The sequence below is a fragment of the Cyrtonyx montezumae genome, unplaced genomic scaffold, assembly GCF_038088225.1.
Source record: "Cyrtonyx montezumae isolate F1298 unplaced genomic scaffold, pur_monq_1.0 scaffold_8, whole genome shotgun sequence".
NCBI lineage: Eukaryota > Metazoa > Chordata > Aves > Galliformes > Odontophoridae > Cyrtonyx > Cyrtonyx montezumae.
Genome location: NW_027072089.1, coordinates 49,848,583 through 49,874,950, shown reverse-complemented (window position 1 = coordinate 49,874,950; position 26,368 = coordinate 49,848,583). Strand labels below are relative to the sequence as shown.

The window sequence follows — 26,368 nt, the reverse complement described above, 5'->3', positions numbered from 1 at the left end:
GATGCCTTGCTTGACCTACTTTTCACTAACAGGGAAGGACTAGTAGGGGATGTGAAGGTTGGAGATTGTCTTGGCCAGAGTGACCATGAAATGGTGGAGTTTGCTATTCTGGGTGCCGTCAAGAGGGTGACTAGCAAAACTATTACCTTGGACTTCCGGAGGGCAGACTTTGACCTGTTCAGGACACTTGTTGCAAGGGTCCCTTGGGACTTGCTCCTGAAGGGTAAAGGGGTCCAGGAAGCCTGGATGCTCCTCAAGATGGAAATCTTAAAGGCACAGGAGCAGGCAGTCCCGGAGTCTCGTAAGTCGAGCCGGAGGAGCAAAAGACCAGTGTGGATGAACCGGGATCTTTTGTTGAGACTCCGAGAGAAAAAGAGAGTCTATGTCCTCTGGAAGATGGGTCAGGCTACTTGGGGTGACTACAGAGAACTGGCCAAGATCTGCAGGCAGAAAATTAGAAATGCTAAAGCCCAGCTTGAAATTAGGCTGGCTACTGCTGTAAAGGAGAACAGGAAACCCTTTTACAAATATATTAACAGCAGGAGAAAAACTAAGGAAAATTTCCCTCCTTTACTCAACGAGGCAGGCAATATAACCACAGATGATAAGGAAAAGGCTGAGGTTCTCAATGCCTTCTTCACATCTGTCTTTAATAGACAGGACAGTTATCCACATGGTACTTGCCCTGACCTGGAAGTCCGGGACGGGGTGCATAATGCACCCCGTGTGATTCAAGCAGAGGTGGTCAGAGATCTACTCCTCCATCTGAACTGCCACAAGTCCATGGGGCCAGATGGGATCCACCCAAGGGTGCTGAGGGAGCTAGCAGAGGTGATTGCCGAGCCACTTTCTGCCATCTATCAGAATTCCTGGTTATCTGGAGAGGTCCCACAAGATTGGAGGCTTGCCGATGTGACTCCCATCTACAAGAAAGGCCGTAAGGAAGACCCGGGGAACTACAGGCCTGTCAGCCTGACCTCGGTATCAGGGAAAGTTATGGAACAGATGATCTTGAGGGAGATCACACGACACGTGCATGGCAATAAAGGGATCAGACCCAGCCAGCACGGGTTCACCAGGGGCAGGTCGTGCTTGTCCAACCTCATCTCCTTCTATGACTGGGTGACCAGACAGGTAGATGAGGGAAAGGCTGTTGATGTAGTCTACCTGGACTTCAGCAAGGCCTTTGACACGGTCTCCCACAGTATTCTCCTAAGGAAACTGGCAGCCCGTGGTGTGGACAGGTTCACTCTTCTCTGGGTGGAGAACTGGCTGGAGGGCCGTGCCCAGAGGGTAGTGGTTAATGGAGTTAAGTCCAGCTGGCGTCCTGTTATGAGTGGTGTCCCCCAAGGGTCAGTTTTGGGGCCCATCTTGTTTAATATCTTTATTGATGACCTAGACGAGGGAATTGAGTGTACACTCAGTAAGTTTGCAGATGACACAAAGCTGGGAGGATGTGTCAAACTGCCTGAGGGTAGGGAGGCCCTTCAGAGGGATTTGGATAGGCTGAACAGCTGGGCTGAGCTCAATGGGATGAGGTTCAATAAGACCAAGTGCCGGGTCCTGCACTTTGGCCACAATAACCCCATGCAATGCTATAGGCTTGGGGCAGAATGGCTTGAAGAATGTAGAGAGGAAAAGGACCTGGGGGTGTTGGTTGATGCTCGGCTCAACATGAGCCGACAGTGTGCCCAGGTGGCCAAGAAGGCCAACAGCATCCTGGCCTGTATTAGAAATAGTGTAGCCAGCAGGAGCAGGGAGGTGATCATCCCCCTGTACTCAGCTCTGGTACGGCCGCACCTCGAGTACTGTGTTCAGTTTTGGGCCCCTCACTACAAGAAGGACATTGAGGCCCTGGAGCGTGTTCAGAGAAGGGCAACAAAACTGGTGAGGGGTCTGGAGCACAAGTCTTCTGAGGAGCGGCTGAGGGAGCTGGGATTGTTTAGTCTGGAGAAGAGGAGGCTCAGAGGAGACCTTATTGCACTCTACCACTTCCTGAAGGGGGGTTGTGGTGAGGAGGGGGTAGGCCTCTTCTCCCTGATAAGTAATGACAGGACGAGAGGGAATGGCCACAAGTTGCGCCAGGGAAGATTTAGATTAGACCTCAGGAAGCATTTCTTTTCTGAAAGAGTGGTCAGGCACTGGAATGGCCTGCCTAGGGAGGTGGTTGAGGCACCATCCCTAGCGCTGTTCAAGAAGCGTTTAGATGAGGTGCTAAAGGACTTAATTTAGTAGTTGGGTAGAGATAGTGATAGGAGGATGGTTGGACTAGATGATCTTATAGGTCCTTTCCAACCTTATGAACTTATGAAATTAACTTTAGGACCAAGCAACTGTTCTTGAAGAACTGTAACAAGAAGAGCTAGCTCTCACAACAGTTTTGCAAAAACACAATACTAGATGTAATAATCTTGTGGATTTTACAAAGCATTTTAAAACAGTTTTCTGCTCTAGAATAGAGTATCTTCTAAAACAACAAAACAAAGTAAAATGATAGATTGCATGAAATCTTAGAATCAACTCAACTGACGTTACAACACCTGTGGTAAGTAGATACTGGCCTCTTAATACACAGATATATTTAAAACCAGCTTCAATAATTCAACTGTTATTTCAGTTGATTTATCGTGGAAGGTATATTTTTTTATAATCAAGATAAATTATATGCTTGAAATATGTCAGTTTACCTTTTCTCTTCCATGAGCTTCAAGAGTACCAGAAACACGGTAACATCTGAAAGCAGAGTAAGTAGCCCTATAAACAGAACCAGTTCCATCCATGTCCTGCAAATGAAGTCAGGTGTCTGATTCAGTAGGGATTAAAACACACACAGCCCTCCCCGCCCCCACTCTTACAAAAGGCTGAAAAAATAAAATTAAAAAATGCACCCAGTAAAACTATTTTCAAATAAATAATATTAAATCCCTAAAAGCAAATGAACAAAGACTTGAAGCTACTGCAACACTTAAGCAGTCATCATGACTACTGACTTCCATTTTAGAGGTGGTGCACAAGCTGAAACACTGCATGATCTGTCTTCTCAGTCTTGGCTATGTTTACATAATGTCTGGGATATGACATTTTTTTCATTCTTTCATAACCATGCTAATTCTAGTATAGAATCAAAATGACCATCAGCATTCAGCTGTCAAGAAATAGGAAAACACATATATGTTACAGCTACAATTAAAGTGCAGAAGCAACAGTAGCATAATTCAAATATCCATGCCCTAACTTTAAATTACCTACAGAGATACAATGAAGAGCAGAATTCTAGAAGCACCTCTTGTAACAGGGCAAGTTAGATTGGCATTCTGAATCAGAAATGAACACATCTTTCATGTATGTTTGATTATTTAATGTAATCCAGAAGACAACACTAGATGAGCAAAAGCAAGCTCCATAAGCTAGTAAGTGAACCAGAAATAGGCTCACAGAGCACTGATTCCCAGCCAAAGAGTATACTTGAGACAAAAAAGGGAAAAAATTTCCCTTGTATGTACAAAGTCAGAATGTTTGGGAAGAACTTCTGAGTTCAGGTTCAATTAAGCATGCTTTCCTGAGAGGCTACATCAAGAAAGAGAGATTAAGGAAAAAAAAAATCAAAAAAGTAAATCAAGAATTTGCATAAAACACTCTCAATTCAAACATTCACTCACTTTAACATAGGGTGGAGTAAATGATGACAAATTCCACCTCACATTTTCATCCCCCCTATTCTCCATTTCCAGGTAACTCTCTGCAAGACAAATATCATACAACATAAGTATATAAATACATGAAACATCTTTGTTCAAATCTGTTTAGTTGAATGAATTTAAATAGGAAATTTGTTTAAAAAGCCCTTTATTCCTAGATACAGTGAAGTTTACTGGCAACAGTTCTTACCACGTCAAGTAGATTTGAAACTCTAGGAGCAGACTCAAATAAAAGCGCACTACCACAAAATCCTTGCAAGTTTTTACAAATAAATTTGGAAGTCATGTCTTCTACTGAAGAATCATATTCAAGATGTTTACAAGAAGCCAGACCTAAACTCAATAACTCTAAAAGAACAGAAGAGAACCCTCTAAAAGACCTCTAAAAGCATACCAAAGAAAATGACGTGATTGTATTGCCTGTAGGTGGAATTTAGCTTCTTGAAAATCCAAAATATGACTATTATCAAAGAAAAATTTAAGTCAACTCTGACAGTTTCAATTTATTGCCTTCAGATTTTTTGGAGGATATCTTCACTTTCTACCATACAAAACCGAATTCAAAAAAAAAACCTTCAGGACACCCAACTCTTTTCCAAGACATTATTTGGCTGCTCAGGGAGGAACACTGGCATTATTGTTAAAAAATAAAAACTCAAGATATAATCATTAAAGTAAGCTTTGGCAGTTCTATAAGGTATGTAAATGAAAGCACTGAGTCAGTGAATCGCTACAAAAAATACTGGGTAACTAGAAAAAGACAACAGAAGAGTAACAAATCTGGTATCTAGATAACAGAATGAACATTTCATACGGTAATCTGAAGAATTAAAAGTATTTACTGTAATTAGAAGTACAGACAGTATTTTCAACAACATGCTGCTAGATCATTAAATAAAATGTAGGAACAGCCAGTCCCAGAGCTGACATTCCTAGAGACTTAAGGCAGACTATTTCTATTCTATGTGTAGATAGGTTTGTCTAAACATCAAAATGGGAATGGGTCTATTGCACAACAGCACAGATGCAAAAGAAGTTCAACAAAACAAAGTAAGCAATGTCCTCTTTATGGAGACAAATAATTACTGACATGTGCAACTGAACTAAGAAATTGGCAACTCCGCCCATAACAAACTATCCACAGGAAACTGTGTTACTATGAAGGAGAAAAAAAAGACTTCATCACAAGGACTAACACTTCAATGAATCAAAATCAAAACACGGTAACTGAAACTGCAGCAACAAATTCAAGGCAAAAACAAAAACACTGAACATAAGATACTCAGTGAGCATAACATCTGAGATATGTATTATTACCTGTGCATTCACCAGCTTGTGTTTCAGGAAAAATAATTGATCTGTTCTTTATTTCCATTTTTGTTAAAGGATGTGCTGAGACAGGTTTTGCCACATGAACGGTAGGACTTGCAGACTTCAGAGTAAATAAATCACGTCTTCTAGATGGAGAACTTGTTCCAGACACATTCTGTGCCTCGTGAATCTGCACTTTAATAAACTTTTACACAATTTGGAGAGTAAGAAAGACTTAAATGGTGAACATTTACATTAACAAGTCAAACGACTCAGACCTATTCCCTTGAGCTCTAAGAACTCACATTGTTCAGCCTCACATTCTAACAGAGAAGAAAAGCCTTTAGTTAAATCACTTGGCCTTCTCTAACCTTTGTTCCTTAAGTTTTAAGACTTTAGAATAAAGTTAATTCAGGAGAAAAGGAAAATTTACTGAGCACTTACTATCTAGAAGTAGTAAGTCAGTACTCCAAACCCCACTCCCTACTGCCAAATTCTGCAAATATTTGTAGTTTATTTATTACTACAAACTGTATCTTCCTACAGCTATGTTTTGTAACAAATGATTTGCAACATATTTTTATTAATAGATCAGCAGTGGATTGCTCTTCAGTAAAAGAAACAAAATCATAATTTATATTGAATTTAATTGCCTGTTGCTACAATATCTGATCCACATCTATTAGAATCTAAGGAGTAGGAGGCAAAGGGACAAGGCTGGACTCTTCTCAGCAGTGTGTGGTGATAGCACAAGGGGAAATGGCCATAAACTGAAGCATAGGAAGCTCTGCACAACCATCCATGGGAACTTCTTCCCAGTGCAGTGACGGAGCAGTGGCACAGCTGCACAGAGAGGTGGTGGAGTCTCCTTCTCTGGAGACGTTCCAGACCCGCCTGGACGCCTACCTGTGCAACCTGGGCTAGGGAGCTGCTTTGGCAGGGGTTGGACTCCGTGATCTCTGGAGGTCCCTTCCAACCCCTACAGTTCTGTGATTCTGTGAATATTCTCTATTTGCAGAGAATGGGACTAGGGCTATCTGAGACAGAATGAACTTTACGTTCATTTCTGGTTATGTAAATAATGCTTCTAAAAACTTAAGAAATCTTAGCATACTTTCTGCATAGTTGGACAGGTTGCAAAGAAATGACAGAAGCGTTACCAAGTGCCAGATATCTTACAATTAGCTTGGTTTGGATACACCCTCTACTTTTGTCATACTATGTTTCTTCCCTTCAACTTTTTATTATTATACAACATAACAGTAAAATATGCACACAATGCCCATTTTTTTCTCCATTAACTTATTTCATCACCTTCCCTGCATTTTTGTTGGTGATTTTGGCATGTTTTTTTTACTTGTTAGTCTGTTTTCCTCATTATAGGAGGCATCAAGATAGAAGAGATACTAAAGCCTACCCAATTCCAAGTCCCAGTTGTGGGCAGGGACAACTTCCACTAGATCAGGCTGTGGAGGGTCTCATCCAACCCCGCCTTGAACATTTTCAAGGGCATCCACAGGTTATCTGGGAAACATGTTCCAGTGCCTCTCCACCCTTATAGTGAAGACCTTTGCCATAATATCTAATCTAAATCTACTCTCTCCCAGTTTAAAGCTATTTCCCCTTGACCTGTCTCTACAATCCCTGATAAAGGGTCTCTTCCCAAGGCAGTCTGCAATTCCGTATTACACACACATCTTCCTCTGTCTAGAAGGTAAACAGACATGCTGTTATAACCTTTCAGTGTCTTCCATTTCTCTCTCTGTGTATTCATTATAATTAATCCAAAATATATAACAGCTGTAAAAAAAATGACAATATGCATTTCTTTGGGGGAAAATTACCAAGGAAACTTGATACTTCTACAGTGAAGAAAGCAGAATTGTTGGATCCATGGATTTTATTAATATGCCTTAATTGAATCAGGGCAAAGTCTTGGATTAAAATGCATGAGAAGCAAAAACCTGTTCTACGCATTCATTATCACAAACTTGACTGCCAGAAGGTTAAGTTCACCTTAAGGGAGGAGTCCAAAGGGAGCTGTGGAGTCTTGTCCAGCAACCTGCTTTAACTCCTTTTGTCTTATAAGATTATACAGATAGAGATACATACATATACACTCCCTACATCTATAGTCAATATAAACAAATATATAGATATATTAAAAAAGCAGAGATATATAGAGAATTATATATGTAAGAAAACTAAATTCAGCATTTCTAGAAAATAGTATATAAACAGTGAGCATACAGAAAGCAACTGATTGGCAATGCAGCTTAAGTATTCACATCATAATACTTCTTTAGAAATCAATGAAGCAAGATTTTCGAATTTTAAAACAGGTTTTGTTGCTTTGGATTTCTGTGGGCTTTTTTTGTTGTTGTTGTTTTGGAAAAAATCTTTACTAATCTGTGGTGTAGAGGGAGAGATTTTAAATGAAAATGAAGTTTACAGAGCTTGCGTTTCATGTATAAAAGATTTTGGCATCCACAAAAAAAAGTTACTAGCCACTTACTTTTTGTCCATTATCACAGTGGATGTAGATTAACCCACTCCAAGGAATTACAGAAGGCTTTGTGGCAAGTGATGGATTAGGACTCACCAGAATTAGAGCACGGCTTCTAATAAAAGGAAAAAAAGCATTTTTTCTACTAGGAGGTTAATGCTAACTATAATAGATCTCCCTAGCTCAAGAAACAATGCACTTTTAAGACAATAGCTAAGCAAAGATCTATAAAAAATATATTTTCAGATATTTCAGATAATTACTATCGATGTTTTATTAGAAACTGAACAATAACTTGCTGTATAAACTGGTTATTGGTGCCATTTGTTAATCGACAAAAACCAATAAAATCAATCAAGTACCAATAAATATCAACACATTACCAAATCAAAGAAATATCCCATTTTAAACATGCAAGTCATTCAGATTAATTATACATATATATAGTGAAAGGATGTTTTTAAAACTTCAATTTTGTTCACCTGGAAAATTATACAAGAAAAACAACATATCAAAGAACAGAAAACTCCTGGCCTGCAGGTAACTTTGATTACAACAGAAAAACATTTTCCCTGTTGAAAGAAATATAAAGGATGAAGTCAAATAAGTAAGGTTAGCTTCATGTGCCAGTTGACAAAATGACTGTACCCTAGAACACACTATAATAAGCTGCTCTAAAACCTTAACACACTTGTAAATACAAAAGGAATTTATGTAAAGAAACTTACTCTGGTTCAATAACTCCATGTTGTGGGGTTATAGTAAGGCAGTGAGCTGGCCATGAAAGCTCAAAAGTCAGCATCCTACTAGAATTGTTGATGATATGTACATGTTCAGTATCAGCTGTTCCACCTGTAACAAACAAAAAAAGCTGTAAAAAGCTGACAAGTACAAAAATTCACGAGAACATCCAAGAGTCAGAGATGCACCAAATAAGATAAAGCATTTTATGCCCTATTTTTTAATTAAATTCCCAGTGCTTTAAAATATACATAATTATATAGTGCATATTATACATATACAAACACATAACAGCACCTTAACCCCCCACAACTTATGCAAAACTGTTCAAATTAGGTTTATTGCTTAGGTGGGATAGTATTGCAGCAGGATTATCAGTCAAGTAACATTTACGAACATGAAAGAATTATGAACATAGTAAGTAGTACAGTTATTTTAATACTAAAATGATTAATTTGTTAAATAAAGAAAAGACTTACTAATAGAAGGAGGTAACAAAACCAAGTGCTCAGGCTTAACAGCCCAAGTCTGTTGAACATCTTGTTTATTCTGAACTAGATCATTGGTTTTCACAGGTAATGGAGGACCCTGAGGCCCTTTGACAGGAAGAACATCCAAAGTTGCATTGATAAGTCTCGCAGCATTCTCAGACCTGGAAATGAGATTGCATTAAGCAAAAGTGGTAATGAAAATAACTTAAAAGTAATTATAATAGTAGTATCTCTCAAAATTTAACACTGAAATACATTGTTTGTGAGGACTTTCAATTTAATTCCCCATCATAAATAAAAATAATGAAGTCCGCATCTATATCACAGAATGGATTAGTTTGGAGAGGTCACTAAAAGGTCATCGAGTTCCAACCTCCCTGCCGTGGGCAGGATTGCCATCCTCTAGATCAGACAGTCCAGGATCCCATCCAGCCTGGCCTTGAACACCTCCAGAAATGGGGCATCCACAGCCTCTCTGGGCAGCCTGTGCCAGCAACTCATCACCCTCTGAGTAAAAAATTTCTTCCCATCATCTAACTGATTTTAGATGATTTCAGATGAAGGGAGTCACACTTCAGCTAGGTGTTATTCAACAGTTACTCTCATACATTACCGGTTTGATTCCAAATGATGTCCAGGAGATTGCTGAAAACCATCCCGATTATTAGCAACAAAATAGCCAACCACAGTGACAATAATTTTTCGCATATTTGCATAGAAGAGACGAATGTCATTTGTCCCTCGTGGGATATCACACACTGAAAGAGTAGTATAGCAATTCCAGTAAGAACATAAGAATCGTACTCAGAAACAGGACCACAGAGATTTAGAATATATCCTTATTTAATCTTTTGGTTAAGTTGTCACAGACAACTCCTAAAACATAAGAAAACTGTCAAGTATAAATCAACATTAACAAGAGCTGTAATAAATTTAAATAAAAAGTTCTTCACTACCACTTTAAGCACTAACGTGAGTGTATAATTCTGGGGTGACAAGGAGGTAATGAAGAGCATCCTACCTTAGTTGAGATGAAAGAACACTTTTCCAAATAAAGACAACATAAAATCTATAGGTACAGAATCAGGCTACAACTTTTACTCAAGTGTAAAGGCATTACAACAGTGAACTCTTTCCATACGTAAATAAAATTAGCTTAAGAAATAGAGTTCAACAGTAAGCTTCTTCATGACACTAAAAAGGACTTGATTTTTTTTTATTTGGAGGACACCTTTAGAACATATTATGCTCCTTCATAATAACTTCCTTGCTAACACTTTTTGTACGTCTGCCTACAATGTTTTATTTCCCTTCTCAAGTCAAATTAAACTTTAACATCAGCAAAGTTATTTTCCTCATATTTTGTATTTGAAAATTTAATCTGTACTAAAAGCTGAAACTTCCAGTGAAACGAAACATCAAGTCTCTTTCTCAAGTTTAATAACTGTTCCAATACACCTGACAATTTTCATGCCATAATATTCATAGCTTTAGATTGTATTTTGATAGGAAAAAAGTAAATAGTACACATATGTATTGAATAAAAGTAATCAATTTTGCTTCTGCATTTATCAAAAATGAAAGAAAAAAAATCTAGAATCCAAGCCTAAAGTACACTTCTTTCACCACCTAAGAACAAGCATTAGATCTTTCTTTTAAAAGTTAAAAGGCCTACCTTCTGTCACAAGCTGCTCCCCTTGAAACTCTTCATCAAATACAACGTTTCTCAATAAGCTGTTTTCTGGCACTATGGGTTTTGCTACCTCAGGTTCACACGTCATAGCCCTGTCAGAGATGAGAAAACAATTAAATTACTCACAGCACTGAAAACATTGATCTGAAGAAACTGGTTAGACCGTAAGAATCTCACATCACTAACTTATACCATTTCTGAAATAGTTAACAAGCTGAACTGTTATCAAGATCATCACACGTGCAGTTATTATATGAGCTTTTTATTCGAAGTCCAGTGGTTAAATTCTACTAGTTTTAATAATTCATTTGGATAACAATAGGTACGATGACTTTAATAAAGCTTCAGGCAACTGTGAAAGATTCCTTATTCACAGAAAGAAGTTTTGCACTCAATGGTGATCATCAGCTCCTTAGTACTGCCTATTGTCAGCATTTTGTATGACCATAGCATGTCATTCTGTTTTTGTGCATTCCTGCCATACAAATCGAAACATAAATCCAGTAATGCAGCTTCCTACTTAAGCTTGCTTTGATATATTCTACAAATTTCACTGAACGGCTTAGGTTGGAAGGGAACTTGAAGATCATTAAGTTCCAAGCCCCATGCCATGGGCAGAGTTGACAACCAATAAATCAAACACCTAATGATAAGGCTGCCCAGGGGCCCCATCCAGCCTGGCCTTGAAAATCTCCACGGATGAGGCATCCACAGCTTCTTTGGTTACTCTGTTTCAGCACCTCACCATCCCTTACACTGAAAAACTTCCCCCAACATCTAATCTCCCCTTTAAAACCATTCCCCCTTGTCCTATCGCTATCTACCTGTGTAAAAAGTTGATTTCCTTCCTGTTTATAAATTCTCTTTAAATAATGGAAGGCCATAATGAGGTCTCCCCCAAAGCCTTCTCTTCTCCAGACTGAACAGCCCAGTTCCTTCAGCCTGTCTTCATAAAAGAGATGCCTCAGTCCATGGATCATTTTCATGGCCCGCCTCTGGAATCCCTCCAAAAGTTCCACATCTTTTCTGTGTGGATGTTACTTGTCTCACATACACGTTCACTCACATGCTGCCCTTCTCCATATAATTTAGCGAATCCAGATGCATATCTCAATCAAAACTGAACTGACTGAATTTCAGTACTATGCCTTTCAACAGCCTTTTACTGAATAATTAAAGCTACATATGTATTGGGAAAAAAGATGCAAGACAGAAGACAGCTCTCTTCTGATGCACACACAAAGCAAAAATCCTCCCCTAAAAACCAACACGCTCACATTCAAGAATGTAAAAAGAAAACAAAATCCTTACCTAGAATTGTTGATACAGTACATAAACTAAAAAAATAAAATAACAATCACAAGTACCTACCTTCAAATAACCTATCAGATGTAAGACTTAATGCATCTAAGACTTACTGCATCTGTCCTTATCATCTAGGTTCCTTGTTTTGTGCTTGCCAGTTTTGGAAGCACATTAAAACTGTACCCAAGGCAGCACACACTTCAGTTTTAACACTGCAAGAACTATTAGCTATGTAAAAGTAGTGAAGAACATCTTACCTACGATATCGCTGCCTGGAAATTTCATCACCACAGAAGAAACATATTGTTGATAACAATGTCTTTGCCTTAAGCAAGTACCTTTCCTTTTCTATGGGATTCCACGTTACTGTAATCATCTGATAAAATAAATAGACAACATATTTGGAAAGCAATTCTTAGTTTTAGTACTAATATTTGGAAAATTAAGTGAAATAAAAAAGTTAATGAGATTCTATGAGGGAATAGTGAGATGCTTCCATTAAGCACATTTTAATCAATACAACTTGTTCACAATCAGACACTATACTCACTTCATGTGCTCCTTCTCTCAGTGTGAACTTCTCTGGATATACCGTCATCACCTGCGGATCTATAACTGTTTTTGTCTGCAGGTTGGCAAAGCACAGTGCTTTAACATATGCAGCACGAGAACCTGTATTTCTTATGTGGAAAGAAACTCTCTTTAATCTTGAGGGGAGCAGTCCATCCAGTATTAACATGTAGCTGTCTGACAGTTTTTTAACACTCTCTAAAATTATACTGCTAGTTCCTCCATATCCAGATAAAGGTATCTGGGAAAACAAAACAAAAAAACAACAATGGTGCTTCAAATGAAAGTCTTCTCACTAGAACTTCTATAAAACCAGGTTCAACTATACAAAGATGCACAGCACTACAACTGAAAAAGCTTAAAACATGAACTGAAGAAATTTTGCAAGAAATAAAGGAGGTTCAGTTTATTTAATTCGATTCAAGTTTTACTGAAAATTAAATTATGGCTTATCTATACAAGCAGAAAAGATGTAATTTTTTTTTAAACAGATCTACAGTTAAAAACACAAGGCCACTTTTAAAATGTTACATAAACATTTCTTCTTTCTTCATAAGAGGAACAAATCACATACCAAAGTTAAGGCTACTTAAACTAGAATTCAATATCCATATAGTCTTTCTAAGTAATATGCAAATACACACAGTGGATACCTTGAAGTTTCAACTCTTTGACAGAAACAACAGACTTCTAACAAGTCTGAAAAATCTATGTTTAAAATTATCAGAAATTACATTAGGACTCTTACAGTAAACTTTATTCCTGGCTGTGATCTAATTCCCAGCTGTTTGATTTCCAGCTTTGCAAAGAAGCAAGTTACACGAGTGGGTGTAAACATCAAGTATATATTAGTGTCTTCTTTGGGACGGATTTTGAGTTCCCAGTTACTAGTTAAACGTTCTTCTGATCCAAATATACTTTGCAGCTATAAAAAAAAAAGTGAATACACTATAAATGAGTGACTTATTTCACTAACAACCCAAAATTAACTTCATCAAAATCTGCATTAAATAACTGACACTGGCAGATATTTAAAGCTGTGACGCTTAACATAGAATAGAAAACCTAAGTTTAAGAGAATTTATGCTCTCACAGTGAGCTCTCACTTTAGATAACAGAATCCTTTGGGTTCAAACCCCAGTATTGTGTGTAAAGATGAACTTCAATAGTGCTACATTAATTCTCTCTCTTTTGAAGATTTTACATATCAGATCCGAATAGCTGAGGAAGAAGTGCTATAAATCTATGTTAATTGTATTAAAAAATATTATAGACATTTCAAGGCTAGTTGTAGCTCTTCCTTCATCCTTCCCATATACACAGTCTTGAATCCCTCTTGCAAAAAGCACCACCAAAAGGATCACTCTACCAGGCATTGCATCTGTTGCACTGTGGTAGTACAGTTTCAGCTGAAAGCTTACCAGTACAGCTTCCCTATCACATTAATCTAGGCAACCTCAGGAAATACAGCCTATGGAAGTACTAACCACAAGCTTTAGGTTCAGCTGGGAGACAGCAGCTTTTAAAAGTGAGAATGGTTTAATCAGCCCCTTCACAAGTAGTCAGAAACAGGTATCCTAACACACCTTTCAGTATAACAGCCATTTGCTCCTCTGTTCAGTCAAGTAGTCTCATTGTAATAGACCCTCAGAAGAATGAAGAGGCACAGCTGACAGAAGTATGAGCTCTTTAATTAAGAAGCCATGTCTCAGCCATATTAAGTGTCAAACTACTTAGCAAGTTCAAGCATTCTTGAGAGAAAACATGGGTAGAGCGGAATAATGTGTAACTGTTGACTCTAGCTATGAGGAAAAACTTGAAAATGGCTTTCTATTTGGAATGTTAATTCTCCTACTATCTTTACCAGTCAACAGACTCCCAGGCTACCTGCAGCAACTGGCAGACTTATTCTCTTAACCATGGCCTATGTTAGTACAGAGAAAGGCACACAAATAGAAGCACCATCAGTTTGTTTTATGGTTTCAGTGGAAACAGAAAGCAACAACCTACCAAACAACTCTGTCCAGATTACTTTCACTAAGTAGTAAGGAAACTTCAGCCATACTGGCTAAAAGCCTCTCAGATTGTTAGAAATAATCATAAGTTTGGCAATAATCCAGAGAAAATTGGCCATCCTTCAACGGCTACAGATCAACCAGTTAGTAAATGGGAGTTGAATTTTCTGGTAAGTCCAAGAGAAACATCAAGTACTTCCAGAATTAAAAAAAAAACAAAAAAAAAACAGACTCTAATGTTCAGAATTCTGTACAACAACCATGGCACTCTAATGCACTAGTACAGACAGTCACAAATGCTCTCTTTTGCAAGAAGTCTAGAATTCAAAACCTATTTGGCACCTTGACCAGATTTCATCTATCCAAGCTGTAGCACAAGCCCATCAATATTTCAGAGCATGTCTGACTAATCCCTGCCTATGGACAGTCAATCCAAGACAAACATATGCAAGGTCCTCGATCTTGGTGCTAAGATCTAACAGAGACCAAGCAGAAAGAACAGCACCTTCAATCAAGCAGGCAAAGCTACAAAAAGCTATGTCACCAGCCTGATCAAGAGCTCTGGCAGAGTTTCCAGGGTGCTTCAGAGCCATCCTTGACCTGAAAAGCATAATCTGAGGAGGCCATCACAGCCTAATTCATGACTGGCATGAGTTCACATGACAAGTAAAACTGCACACAGCTTCAGCTTATGTCCATTGATATGCAGACATGGCACAAAGGTTAGCAGATGAGACATAACAACCAGAGAGGATCAGAAGAGTTAAAATTCTCAATATAATACAAGACCATACAATGACAAAATATTTCGCCAAGAAGATTAAGCAGAAAAGTTACATGCTTACTACACAAAGGTTCGTATGAAATTCCATGCAAAGCAAAAAAAATACTTTCAATTTTGACATTCCACTAGTTTAGCATAGCTATACATTTAATTTCAAACCTCATTTAATTCTTCTGGACTGAAAAAAAAAAAGTGAGCTGCTATTCCAAAATGCCAAATTCAGAACTCATTTTTTGTGATGAAATTAATTTACACAGGTCTTCTACAACTTGATTTCTAATCTAGCACAGTTACCACTATGGACGTGCTACAAGTGAGACAGATTCTGACATTTTAGTATTATATTATCCTAATGGCATAAATGCTGAAGAGAAATTTTCTTTACAGTCACCTGAAAACAGTCCTGATCCTGACCTCTTATCACCAGTCTTAAATGCTGAGTCACAGATGGAGAGTTATTTCTTAAAGTTACCTTCCGTTGGCTGAAAAAATATGAAGTTCAGTTATATTTTGCAGCAAATATAAGTTAGCTGTATATATTTATTCATGTGAGCAATGGAAATAGAAAAAAAATTAAATCATTTTATGAAAAAATGCCTCTAGTACAATAGAAGATATTAAGTAGAGGATTATTACTGTATTTTCAAGCTTACAGATCTTACAGTATTATACACCATTAACATCAGTTATCATACAGCAGAAGAGCTATATATACACACATTACTTAGCAGCTTTACCTCTTAAAGAATGCAGCAGTTTTGTCAATACTAAAATTCCTTCAAAAACAAAAGAAAGAACACTAAGACAGATAAAATTAGACCATCCAGATCCACTCAGTTATGAAAAAGCAGTCACGTAAATAGCGTGACCCAGACTCATTAGAACACTGGCAGAGAACTAAGTTAAAGTTAACTTTTTCATATACTTTTCAACATGATTATACAACAAAGTTAGAGCCATTTGGCAGCATCAGGCCAAACAAAAAGTATTTTTTCCCCTCTCGGATATATCCTGGCATTGACCAGACATCAGCTACACAGATTCTTCCTCAAGAGTGGTAGGAAACCTCTCCAGTAAGAACAGCTACCACCTTTTCCATTTTAGCAAGGCAGAAACCAATCACAAAACAATCTGACAAGCACTAAAACTCATAAAAACAACGAAGAATAACCACACAGCTATTGCAAACCAACAAAAAGAGAGAACAAAGCCCCTCCCCAGTTTTCAGTAGCAGACACTTTTGCACTATGTTGAAACAAATTGTAAAAAGAATTTCAATTTCCTGATAGATTTTGGTGAGTCAAAACTACTTTTCAGGACGAACAGAAAATATAAAGAGTTGAAAAAGTCATCCCCAAACATTCAAGACTGCTATTTTCAAACTAAACTATCTTGACAAAACAGAAGAACGGCAACGTAGCCATCAGAAGCAATTCTTAGTTATTAATGTGGATCAATATAAAATGACAACCAGGAACATCACTAGATTCCTTCAGACATTCAGTATCATACCAACAGTGGATTAGTCCCCAAATTAGTACTGCAAGTCCAAAGATCTGCAAAACTTGCCATCTTGACATACAAAAGAAATAATGAAGTATATCTCTACAATTACAAACAGCTTCATAATTCTATATGGGATATATAAGGGATGATATTCTATATGAACTGCTACTTACACTGATTCTCCAAGTCTTACTCCTCCCCAGGCAACGAACTGCTTGTTGGAGAGAATGGGTGGAATGTCTGCAGCAGCTGTAGACACAGTTCTATTTTCCACTGACTCCACCTCACCTTTTATCACCACTTCATACTGAGGCCCAGATGGCTGCACAAGGATTTTCAGAACACTTAAAAAATAAATACATGAATTTTAATCCCATCGCAGAACAAGGATGAAAACAAAACATAACTGGAAAAAAAAAACGTTCTAGAGAGATGCTCTAAAAGCACCTTCTTAAAGGGAAATACGTTCTATTGTATAGCAAAGGCCAGTTTTAAGTGGGACAAAATTTAAAACCTCTGGGCTATTTCATATAGAACAAAGATGACTAACGTATGCGTTCACGTATTTTGCACTTCTGTGAATGACATGTACACGTTACTGATAGACAGGTGTTACTTACTAATTTTGGTTATAGCAGGCAAAATGTTATATGATTTGATTTGATCCTGGTCTGTGCTTCAGGATTTCATTTTTATAAATCGGAAAGAACACTTCCCTAGTCTTAGTGGGGTGAAGAAGCAACTGAAATGACCGCTAAAGGTAAGTACTTGAGAACTTCGCTGTAGCTCAGAAGCAAGCTATAACAAGATCTCTGCTGATTTGTGACAGGAAAAATCAGCAAAAATCTAAGACTAAAGAAAGCAACAGAAGTTGAAACAACTCTCTCGTGGATAAAAAAAACTTTCACTTTTGCTCATGACCTCAAGGTTGAAAATTGCTGTTCAAAACAGTTATGTTACCTCTGAGCAGATGTTACATTTTTTGGACAAAACTTTACAGTCACTTTTCGTTCTTCTCCAGGAAGAAGGAAGAAATCATCGGGTTCAACAGCAAAGCAACTGTCCTGTACTGATGTCTGAAGACGTGTATGTGGGGCCAGGGGGGAGGGGAGAAAGCACTGGTTATTGAAGGGAGTCAACATTTCTGTAACACATAATAAAAGCTGACTATCCATATATTGTACTAACACCTCCAGGCAACATAAATATACATGTCAAGTTCAGAACATTTTTTTACATAATCCTGCTCCAGCCAAATTCTTTCAAAGTTAGAGATATTTATACTATACTCTCCAACAGAAGACATCTTAAGACATCAAACTGCATATACAACTCTGAATGAGTTTCAAAGAAACAGAATAGAGCAGTGATAAGCCACTAGCAAAGCAGCATCGCTAATCTCATCATGGGTTAGCGACCATTACTCATATCATCACATTAACATAACATTAGGATCCAATACTAGCATCACAATCTGCATGGCTTCTATTCTGCAGAAATGACATGGTCACAACCCTCTACTTTTAGTTTCATGCATATGTATAAACAGACCATAGCACCATAGAATCAACCACAGAACAGCTTGGGTTGAAAGGGACCTCAGAGATCACCAAGTTCCCACCGCCGTCACAAACAGGATTGCCAGCTGCTAGATCAAGTATTAGGTCAGGCTGCCCAGAACACGTCCAGGCTGGCCTTGAAAATCTCCAGGGACAGAGAATCCACATCTTCCCCGGGCAACCTGCTCCAACACCTCACTAAAAAACTTCTGACATCTAAATCTCCCTTCTTTTAGTTTAAAACCATTTATCCTTGTCCTGTTGCTATCTACCTGTATAAAAAGGTATTTCCCTTCTGTTTATAACCTCCCTTTAAATATTGGAAGGCCACAATGAAGACTCCGTACAGCCTTCTTTTTTCCAGTCTTAACAAGCCCTGTTTCTTCAGGCTATCTTCATAGGAGAGGTGCTCCAGCACTTGGATCATCTCTGTGGCTCTCCTCTGGTCCTCTCCAAAAGCCACATCTTTGCTGCACTGAGGGCCCCAAATTTGGATGCAATACTACAGCTGGGGCCTCATGAGGGCAGTAGAGGGGGACAATCACCTCCCTTGCCCCGCTGGCCATCTCTTCTGATGGAACCCAGGATACCACTGGTGTTCTGAGTTGCAGAAGGAGATGGCATCCACCAATGTCATCACTCCAACACAGAAGGTCACCAGATCAGTTAGGCATGACCTTCCCCTGGTGAAGCCATGCTGGCTGTCCTGGACCACTTGCTCATGGACTTGTACACATTCGGTCTCGTGTACAGTCTCAGACTTGCTCTGCTCTTACATTGGGTAAGAATTTGCTCCCCTAGGTTCCACCAAGAAGTTCAGGTTCAAGACTGTGAGGTTCAGGGATGTAAGAAATCTGAATGTATGTCAGTGCAAGATATCTAATTGTAAAATGAAACTTGAACACTCCTTCCTTTAACATCAAAGTACTAGTTACAATGAGTCCAGTTACCTTTCAATCCGGGACTACATGTTCCATATAATATACCCATATAACCTTTTCAGGAACATTATAGCCATGAACATATACACCTGAAAATAACTCAGCTTTGAACTTGACTTGGCAAGCTGCCCACAGACACAAAACCAGCTTTTTTAGAAATTCAAGCACAAAACACAATTTCAAGATGGAAAAGTCAGCCTACCTTAAGTTTCAAATTTACACCAATGTTTCCAGCATTTTTCAATGGCAGTTGTTGTTTGGCTGTTGAACCCACACTAGCAGACAGATGTATTGCCTAGAAAAATGAAATAAGTGTCTATGTATGCATGCATACATAAAAACAAACATATTATCACAAGTAGGCTAGGAGAGGCAAACTCCTTTACATACACTTTGTAAATACACACACTAACCTGTAAGTCCTTTGGAGCATGTATCCTGGCTGTTCCAGCTCTTGCTCGGAGAGGAATACTTTCAATCACACTACTAGGTCCTGGGCTATCCACTTCCACATCAACTCTTGCCAAGAATTCTTCTGCTGGACCCAAGATATCTAGGGACAATTCCATGAATGAAGAAACCAAGCAAGTCTGCTGGCAGCCACACACACACACATCAAATGTCACAGGATCACATTTAAGATTTTTTTTACCTTTCTGTCAAAAGTGCATGAAACTGTTTCTAAAGCATACCAAGACAATAACACAGAAGCCAAATTAATCGATATACCATTGCCCTTACAAAGCCAGAAAAAAAAAAAACAGATTTATTTTTCAAATTTCTTATCTGTACTGCAATCAGTATTCTCCTAAATGTTTATTGAATTCCCTCACCAAAAGGAGATAGAGCAGATTCCACACATTTTGCAATAAATAAGGACTTTAAACAGTCTGATGCTGTAGTGGAAGTAACCTACTAACATCCAAGAGATTAAGAAAGAAGTACGCCTTCTCCTTCAGGTACAAAAATTGAACAAGAAGTTGAACAATTGAAACATTAGGACACATAAGACAAACACTGAATGTTTCAGCACAAACCTGCAGCTTGTTCTTGAAATTCTAACACATGCATACATTAAAACCTTTTTGGTTTGTATGTTTGTTCATTCAGTTAAAATCAAAATCAAATGACTATACCTGAACAAGAAATTTGTTTCTTAGGAGCATGGAACAGAACCCAAACTGTTAAAACTTCAGGATCCTGAAAAAGAAATAGGATGATTCGTCTTATGGAATGAATAGAATTACTAGAGAAAAAAAAAATAAAGCTTGTAGCAAAAAAACAACACTACTCAAATAAGCAGATTGCAAACACCATTAATGTGAATTCAGATAACCAGAAGGCATTTCAGACAGTAAGAAACAGAATCAGTAAACTCCATCTACTCACTTGTCCATCATAGCTTGCGTGGATCACATGATTTACAACAGATGGAGCTGCTACCTGAGAAACTGCATCCATTTGGAGGGATTTCTGATTGCAAGAATTAACTGGCTCCTTGGAAAATGTGAAGCAACGCCAAGCTACTGCATTCTGTCCACAAAATAGAAATTTTTAAAGTATTAAAATACTTGCTGTCACAAAACTGACAACTGCAAGCAATTTAGTCCAGAAAAAAATAAAGCAAAAATTAGTCTGCAGTTTCAGTTGGTATGTCTTAGTCCAGATAACCCTCTAAAAATAGTTAGAAATTATTTGTAATAGAAGGAAACAAGGGAAGGTTTAGGCATCATAAACCTTTCTTAGCATGCTGCCTTACTGCCTCAAATCAGGCAACACAGGGGCAGCAGACCACAGCTGCTGACAAAAAAGAAAAACAAGAAAAGGTTCAATTCAGAAGCACTTTTCTTGCTACTGTTACAGCTGAACCAGATCTCCAGTCAGTAAAAAGTTGAAGACTAACCTGAGACACTTCTTGGAAATTTTACATCTAGTATCAGGGGCATTTATAACAATAGCATTCTGGTATTAAAATTCACAAGAATTCACAAGAAGATAGCTTTCTCATACGGGATTTTACTGTACTTACTGCATTAATAATAAGTCTAATTGGCACAAACGCGTGGGTTTTGTTGACAATTTTTAATGGAAGAGCCTTCCAACTGCCAGAAGTCAAGTCACCAAAATCCAGATAATCTTGGTTTCCAGTTTCCACCTGGTTTCAAGACAAAGCAGAACTTTTACGGAAGGAAAACCTCAAAAATGCACTAGAATACAAAAGCAGCAGAAGGCGTTTCTCCTGTAATGTTATAACCATGTGCAATAGACACCACCTACCATGGCTACGTAGTATCTACACAATATTTTGCTTTGATATCAAAAGGGCATATATTCAATTGGTTTTCACCCACGTCTTGCCTATATCAGTTAAGTCAATGTCAGTGCAACATTTACCAACCAAAATCCAGTACACAGTCAAGTTATTTTGGTTACTTTGAAATAAAAACAAAACAAATGTAAACTATGATTACTGCTAGCAAGGAGAATATGCCACCTGTAACATGTTTTAACTAGTTATACTTCAGGAGAACAACTGCAGTGTTAATTTCGTTAGCATAAAAACATTTGACTGTTGTGATCTGAAAAAAAAATACCACTTTTTATTTAAAAACATCCTTACAATTGGAAATAAATGCTTTTTGCTATATTCTAATTCTTAGTGATATCCAAAACAGCAAAATCCTGAGAAAGCATTACATGTTAAAAAACTCATCTATTCTTTTAATAATGAAAATTTTCTTATTTTCAGACAGCTGCTTAATAATTTTTCATGTCCAGCTATTTGTGTACTTCCACAGTTAAAACTTCCTTAGTTATAAGGAATATATATTCTCTTATATTCCCTACTCATTCCAAACATAAGAAATTCCAGGTTGCTCTGAGGAACAGTCCTTCACTCCTACTCTTCTTCCACTATTATTAAACTATTCATAAAATTCCAATTAAAAAAAAAACACACACAAAAATGAAAAACAAAACCACACAAGTAGCTACTTACTTCTAAATTAGGATTTTCAGCAACTGCTGTCAGAACTACCCTACTTGCCAATGCTTCTGCCTGAACAACTGCTTCAGCTTCTGCACAAACTGGCCAAGATGAAACACTGAGAATACACTGGAAGATCCCCGAATGACAAGGTAAGAAAAGTATTTTCAGGTCTTCAGTAGAATGGGGTCCTATAATTGCTTTGTTCTTGAACACGAGACATTGATATTTTGCAGGATCTACCTAAAAAGCAAAATCCACATCAATTTCAACAAGCTCTTTGTTAGAGGACAGCTTCATTCAAAATACCACACTTATCTGGTACCTTGGTTCAGCACGTACATCCTGCATATGCTTTCGTTTTATATTTACTATTGCATCACCATCTTCACGTCCCACTTCCATCAACTGTAGGCATTTGCTTTAAATTTAAGGAGTTAGGTAAGTAAGTCAGCCAGAAAGTTGCTGGGGTTTCTCTCTAGCATCTAGTAACAGATTAAGATGGGAACTGTACTGTTTATTACACTTGAAAGATAGGCATTTGTAAGCAGTAAGCTCAAACTTACCAGAATTTATGCATGCAAAATAAACTCAAGTCAATCCCATCATGAGATACTTACACTCAGTATTCATTGGAATAAATCAGGATGTCTGCTTAAGAGAAGATATCACCACCTTTGTAAGTATTAACCATGAACTAGGAAGAACTTACAATTCTCTAAAGAAAGCCGTTACTTCACAATATGACATCTGACAAAGTTACAGCTTTATAACTATTGAAAAATACTTACCTTTTCCCCATTGACTGATACACTGAGTATTCCAACGCTGACCTGCAGCCACCGTTCAGTTGGATTAAAAATGCTAAGAGCAGTCTGTGATGCAATTCCCACACAGCAGGCATTAGGGAACTTCAGCTCCTCTGGTACTTTCACGTGTCCTTAAGAAGAAAGCATGCTACTGTTAGTTCCAAGTATCCAGAATAAAGCATCACTAAGGCTGTCCCCAATTCAAGTTTGTCAACTTGTTTGAGAAGTGTTCTCTTGCATCAATGGAATATTCAAGTAGAAAAAGCAGAAAGCAGCACTAGTCCCCCACTCCTGGAATTTTTTTGCTTAACTGACTGTTAATGTCCACCCAGGCTAGTGACAGAAATACCTTCTGCTTTTCAACTAAAATATAGCTGAACTTCCAGGGCATGACTTGCCTTGCCTAGCAAAACCACAGCTAGGATTTCTCTACCTCATGACAAAGGGGATAATGATCTATTACCCAAACACAAAAACGCTGAATGCTGAAATCTAGTTTCCTTGACTACAAAAAGTACATTTTAAAGAATATTAGGAAGACTACAAGAATAGATACTACATTTAAAAGATACTATTAACCAAAGAGAACTAGCAATATCATTTTTATAAAATATGGGTTTGCATAAAGAATAACTATGGTCACAAACTCTGCTAATTTTGTATATTTTTCTCTTATAATAACTTTAGCTATTCCTGACCACAGCTATATTTAGAGTGCGCTTTTAAAAAGCCTTACCAACACCAGGCAACATCGAAAAGTCCCACTCGCTTCTACCAGTTCCAAGAGGTTGTGCAGTATATGATCTTATATTTAAGATATTCTTGCTCCAGGAATTAGAGTGTGGATGATGAAGTGCAGCTGTACCCAAGGAGCCAGGACCAATATTTGAACCCAAAGGAATTCCCACTGGAACTGGATTCTCCACACGTACTGCTGAGATATTATACGGAAACCCTGATGGTGGTACACTAAAACCCACAGAACTGCAGCCATGAAACTGAGGCAAAATTGTGCTTCCAGTAGATGGCATATTTCCTAGATGCTGTTGTGCAAATTGAGTTGTTGACAAGGAACAGCCTGGAAGTAACACGGGAACAGAAGAGACTGCTTGACTTTCAGAGGTAGTGACATGGGATTTAAAGCTTGAAATAGGAACATACTGTTCACCAGATGCGTTCTGATTTATCGGAATACAAGTTCTTAATCCAGGATATACAGGCAACGTATTTAAGGATGGCAATCCGTGGCTCTGTGCTTTGTTTGTGTGATCCTGCAATACATCTTGCGTACCAACATTAACAGGAAGTGGCTGAAAGATACAGAATTTACTTGACAGAGCTGATATAGCAGGGTCTAACTCTTCAAGAGTTGCTGCTTCTTTTGAGGCAGCAGAGGAAAGCTGCTTTTCGTTCTTTGGAAGATCCTCCTTGGACGGTTCTTGACCTTGTCCTTCAAGTTTTCTTTCAAGATATGCAAGTTCATTTTCTTCTGATTTCTGATCAGCACCAACCTGTATCCCTTTGCAGTTTCTTTGGCACAGGTAGTCTTCTAAATTTTTGTTCATGTGTTTCAGTGAAGGAGTTGGGCTGGCTCTAATTATTGTTGTACTTAGTTCACTTGCATTCTCACTCTAGTAAACAGATATGATACACAATATTATTACAAATATTACAAATTCTAGAAAACCAAACAGGATTCATAAGGCAGCCCCTAATACTGGTATTTCCATCCATTACTGTTAAGTGATCAAGTTTGTCAAGTCTTGTTACAAAAGTAAGACTTCAGGCATCTGTAACTCTCTACTACTCTGAGAAAGAAAACCTGTTGCTTCAGTCTGTTTGCTATCTGAAGTCACATGTAACTAGATAAGTTCATAAGTTCATAAAGTTGGAAAGGACCTATAAGATCATCTAGTCCAACCATAATACAGATGCATGGCACCTGCTTGATATGAAGTCAGTTTTCTTTATAGCAGCCCCCATGGTGCTGTGTTTTGGATTTGTGATGAAAACTGTTGATAACATTGATGTTTCAAATGCTGCTAAGCAATGTTGGCAGAGTCAACGCCACCTTTGTTTCTCCCTTCAGCAGAGAAGTAAGTAAGGCTGCGTGTGGGCAAGAAGTTGGGAGGGGAAACTGTCAGGACAGTACCCTGTATCTTTTCACTATACACTATGTGTATGCTAAGCTATTCTGAAACCCTTAAGGCTGTTCTAACTGTTTTACTTACTGTTAACTGTTTTATTTTATGTAACTGTTTGTAGAGGAGGGCACCGTGTTTTGTTTCGGTTTTGTTTTTTGTTTTTTAAAGAAAAATGATTAATTGATAATTACAATTTTAGATTTTCTTACCCAGCGTGTCTCTGGATCATGCATTACACATGTATTCTTGAGCGTATTGTCACAAGCAGAGACATACGTTAATCTGCTCATGCTTGGGCTTGAATAAACTGACTGAGATAGAGTACTCTCCTTGCAAGAAGATTCTGGATTATGCGACGTGCAAATGAAATTGGCTTCAGATCTGAAAAAGATTGGAAGTATGTCAGACTACATAGAATACATGTCCACAAGAATACAGATGGCTGCTGGCCATAGTGCATGTTTAAAACCACAAGACTTGGTTGTAATCTTATAACTTACACAGGTCTTGTTACTGGAGTTCATTTAAAAATATGTTACCCAATCAATTGCTAAGAAATGCTGAAATCTTTGGGACAAAGTTGCAGTTTCAAAATATGAAAGCGATCACACGCAATACAAATATTTCCACCTATTTTCTCTCACATCAAGCAGGGATATGAATCAGAAAACAAAACTGATTTAAGTTAAAAACAAACAACCCAAGCCATCGTTGGTTTTATACAATATCAAGCTTTGTTACATAATAACTAGAACCATAACAAAAATAAATAAAAAAATAAATAGGGAAGATAACAGTTCCATCATCACAAAGCTTCAAGTATCCACTATAGCTAGCTACAGGCTGAGTATTCTGCATTCCTGCACTACTAAATAATCCTGAGTAGAAATGGGTACTCTGTCATCAAACCAGTGAAGGTAATAGATTAACAATGGCTTAAGACTGCTCCCCCAAACACATTAAAACCTAACAGCAACCCTACACACAAAAAAAATAAAGTCATAGTCTTTAAAAAACTTTAAAAGTTTTCTATAAACTGAAGTAAAAAACAACATTCATTTTAAAACCTGATCACTCAAAGATCCCCAAGAAGCTCTAGCAATTCTTATAACCTGCACTAAGAAATTTACCCTGAGAATGCTGTTCCAGAAGTATCACTAGGAGAAGAGTGAATTAGTGGTGAAGTTGAAGGTCTGAAGCTGTACTGCTCATCCTCCAAAGGCTGCAAGTCACATTTAGGGAGAACGGACTGATGCTCTGATAAACAAACAGAACTGAATAAGTGTTTAAGCACATAAAACAAGTTTGT

The 26,368-nt window shown here is 37.9% G+C and overlaps 1 protein-coding gene across 1 annotated transcript in view; it reads right to left on the bottom strand.

The window, feature by feature from the left end:
- CEP192 (centrosomal protein 192) overlaps positions 1–26,368 on the bottom strand; it is a 55,955-nt gene that overhangs the window by 11,832 nt on the left and 17,755 nt on the right. The window contains exons 16-39 of the mRNA XM_065753599.1: positions 26,190–26,316; positions 25,269–25,440; positions 23,652–24,546; positions 22,898–23,046; positions 22,119–22,349; positions 21,150–21,275; positions 20,510–20,653; positions 20,257–20,320; positions 19,534–19,673; positions 19,323–19,415; positions 17,581–17,696; positions 16,794–16,964; positions 15,506–15,596; positions 13,064–13,240; positions 12,296–12,556; positions 12,003–12,121; positions 10,423–10,532; positions 9,361–9,505; positions 8,736–8,908; positions 8,244–8,367; positions 7,525–7,630; positions 5,016–5,214; positions 3,660–3,739; positions 2,688–2,783 (exon numbers count right to left, since the gene is read on the bottom strand). Of these exons, the coding sequence (XP_065609671.1) occupies positions 2,688–2,783; positions 3,660–3,739; positions 5,016–5,214; positions 7,525–7,630; positions 8,244–8,367; positions 8,736–8,908; positions 9,361–9,505; positions 10,423–10,532; positions 12,003–12,121; positions 12,296–12,556; positions 13,064–13,240; positions 15,506–15,596; positions 16,794–16,964; positions 17,581–17,696; positions 19,323–19,415; positions 19,534–19,673; positions 20,257–20,320; positions 20,510–20,653; positions 21,150–21,275; positions 22,119–22,349; positions 22,898–23,046; positions 23,652–24,546; positions 25,269–25,440; positions 26,190–26,316 (4,109 nt within the window). The remainder of the gene's footprint in view (positions 1–2,687; positions 2,784–3,659; positions 3,740–5,015; positions 5,215–7,524; positions 7,631–8,243; positions 8,368–8,735; positions 8,909–9,360; positions 9,506–10,422; positions 10,533–12,002; positions 12,122–12,295; positions 12,557–13,063; positions 13,241–15,505; positions 15,597–16,793; positions 16,965–17,580; positions 17,697–19,322; positions 19,416–19,533; positions 19,674–20,256; positions 20,321–20,509; positions 20,654–21,149; positions 21,276–22,118; positions 22,350–22,897; positions 23,047–23,651; positions 24,547–25,268; positions 25,441–26,189; positions 26,317–26,368) is intronic.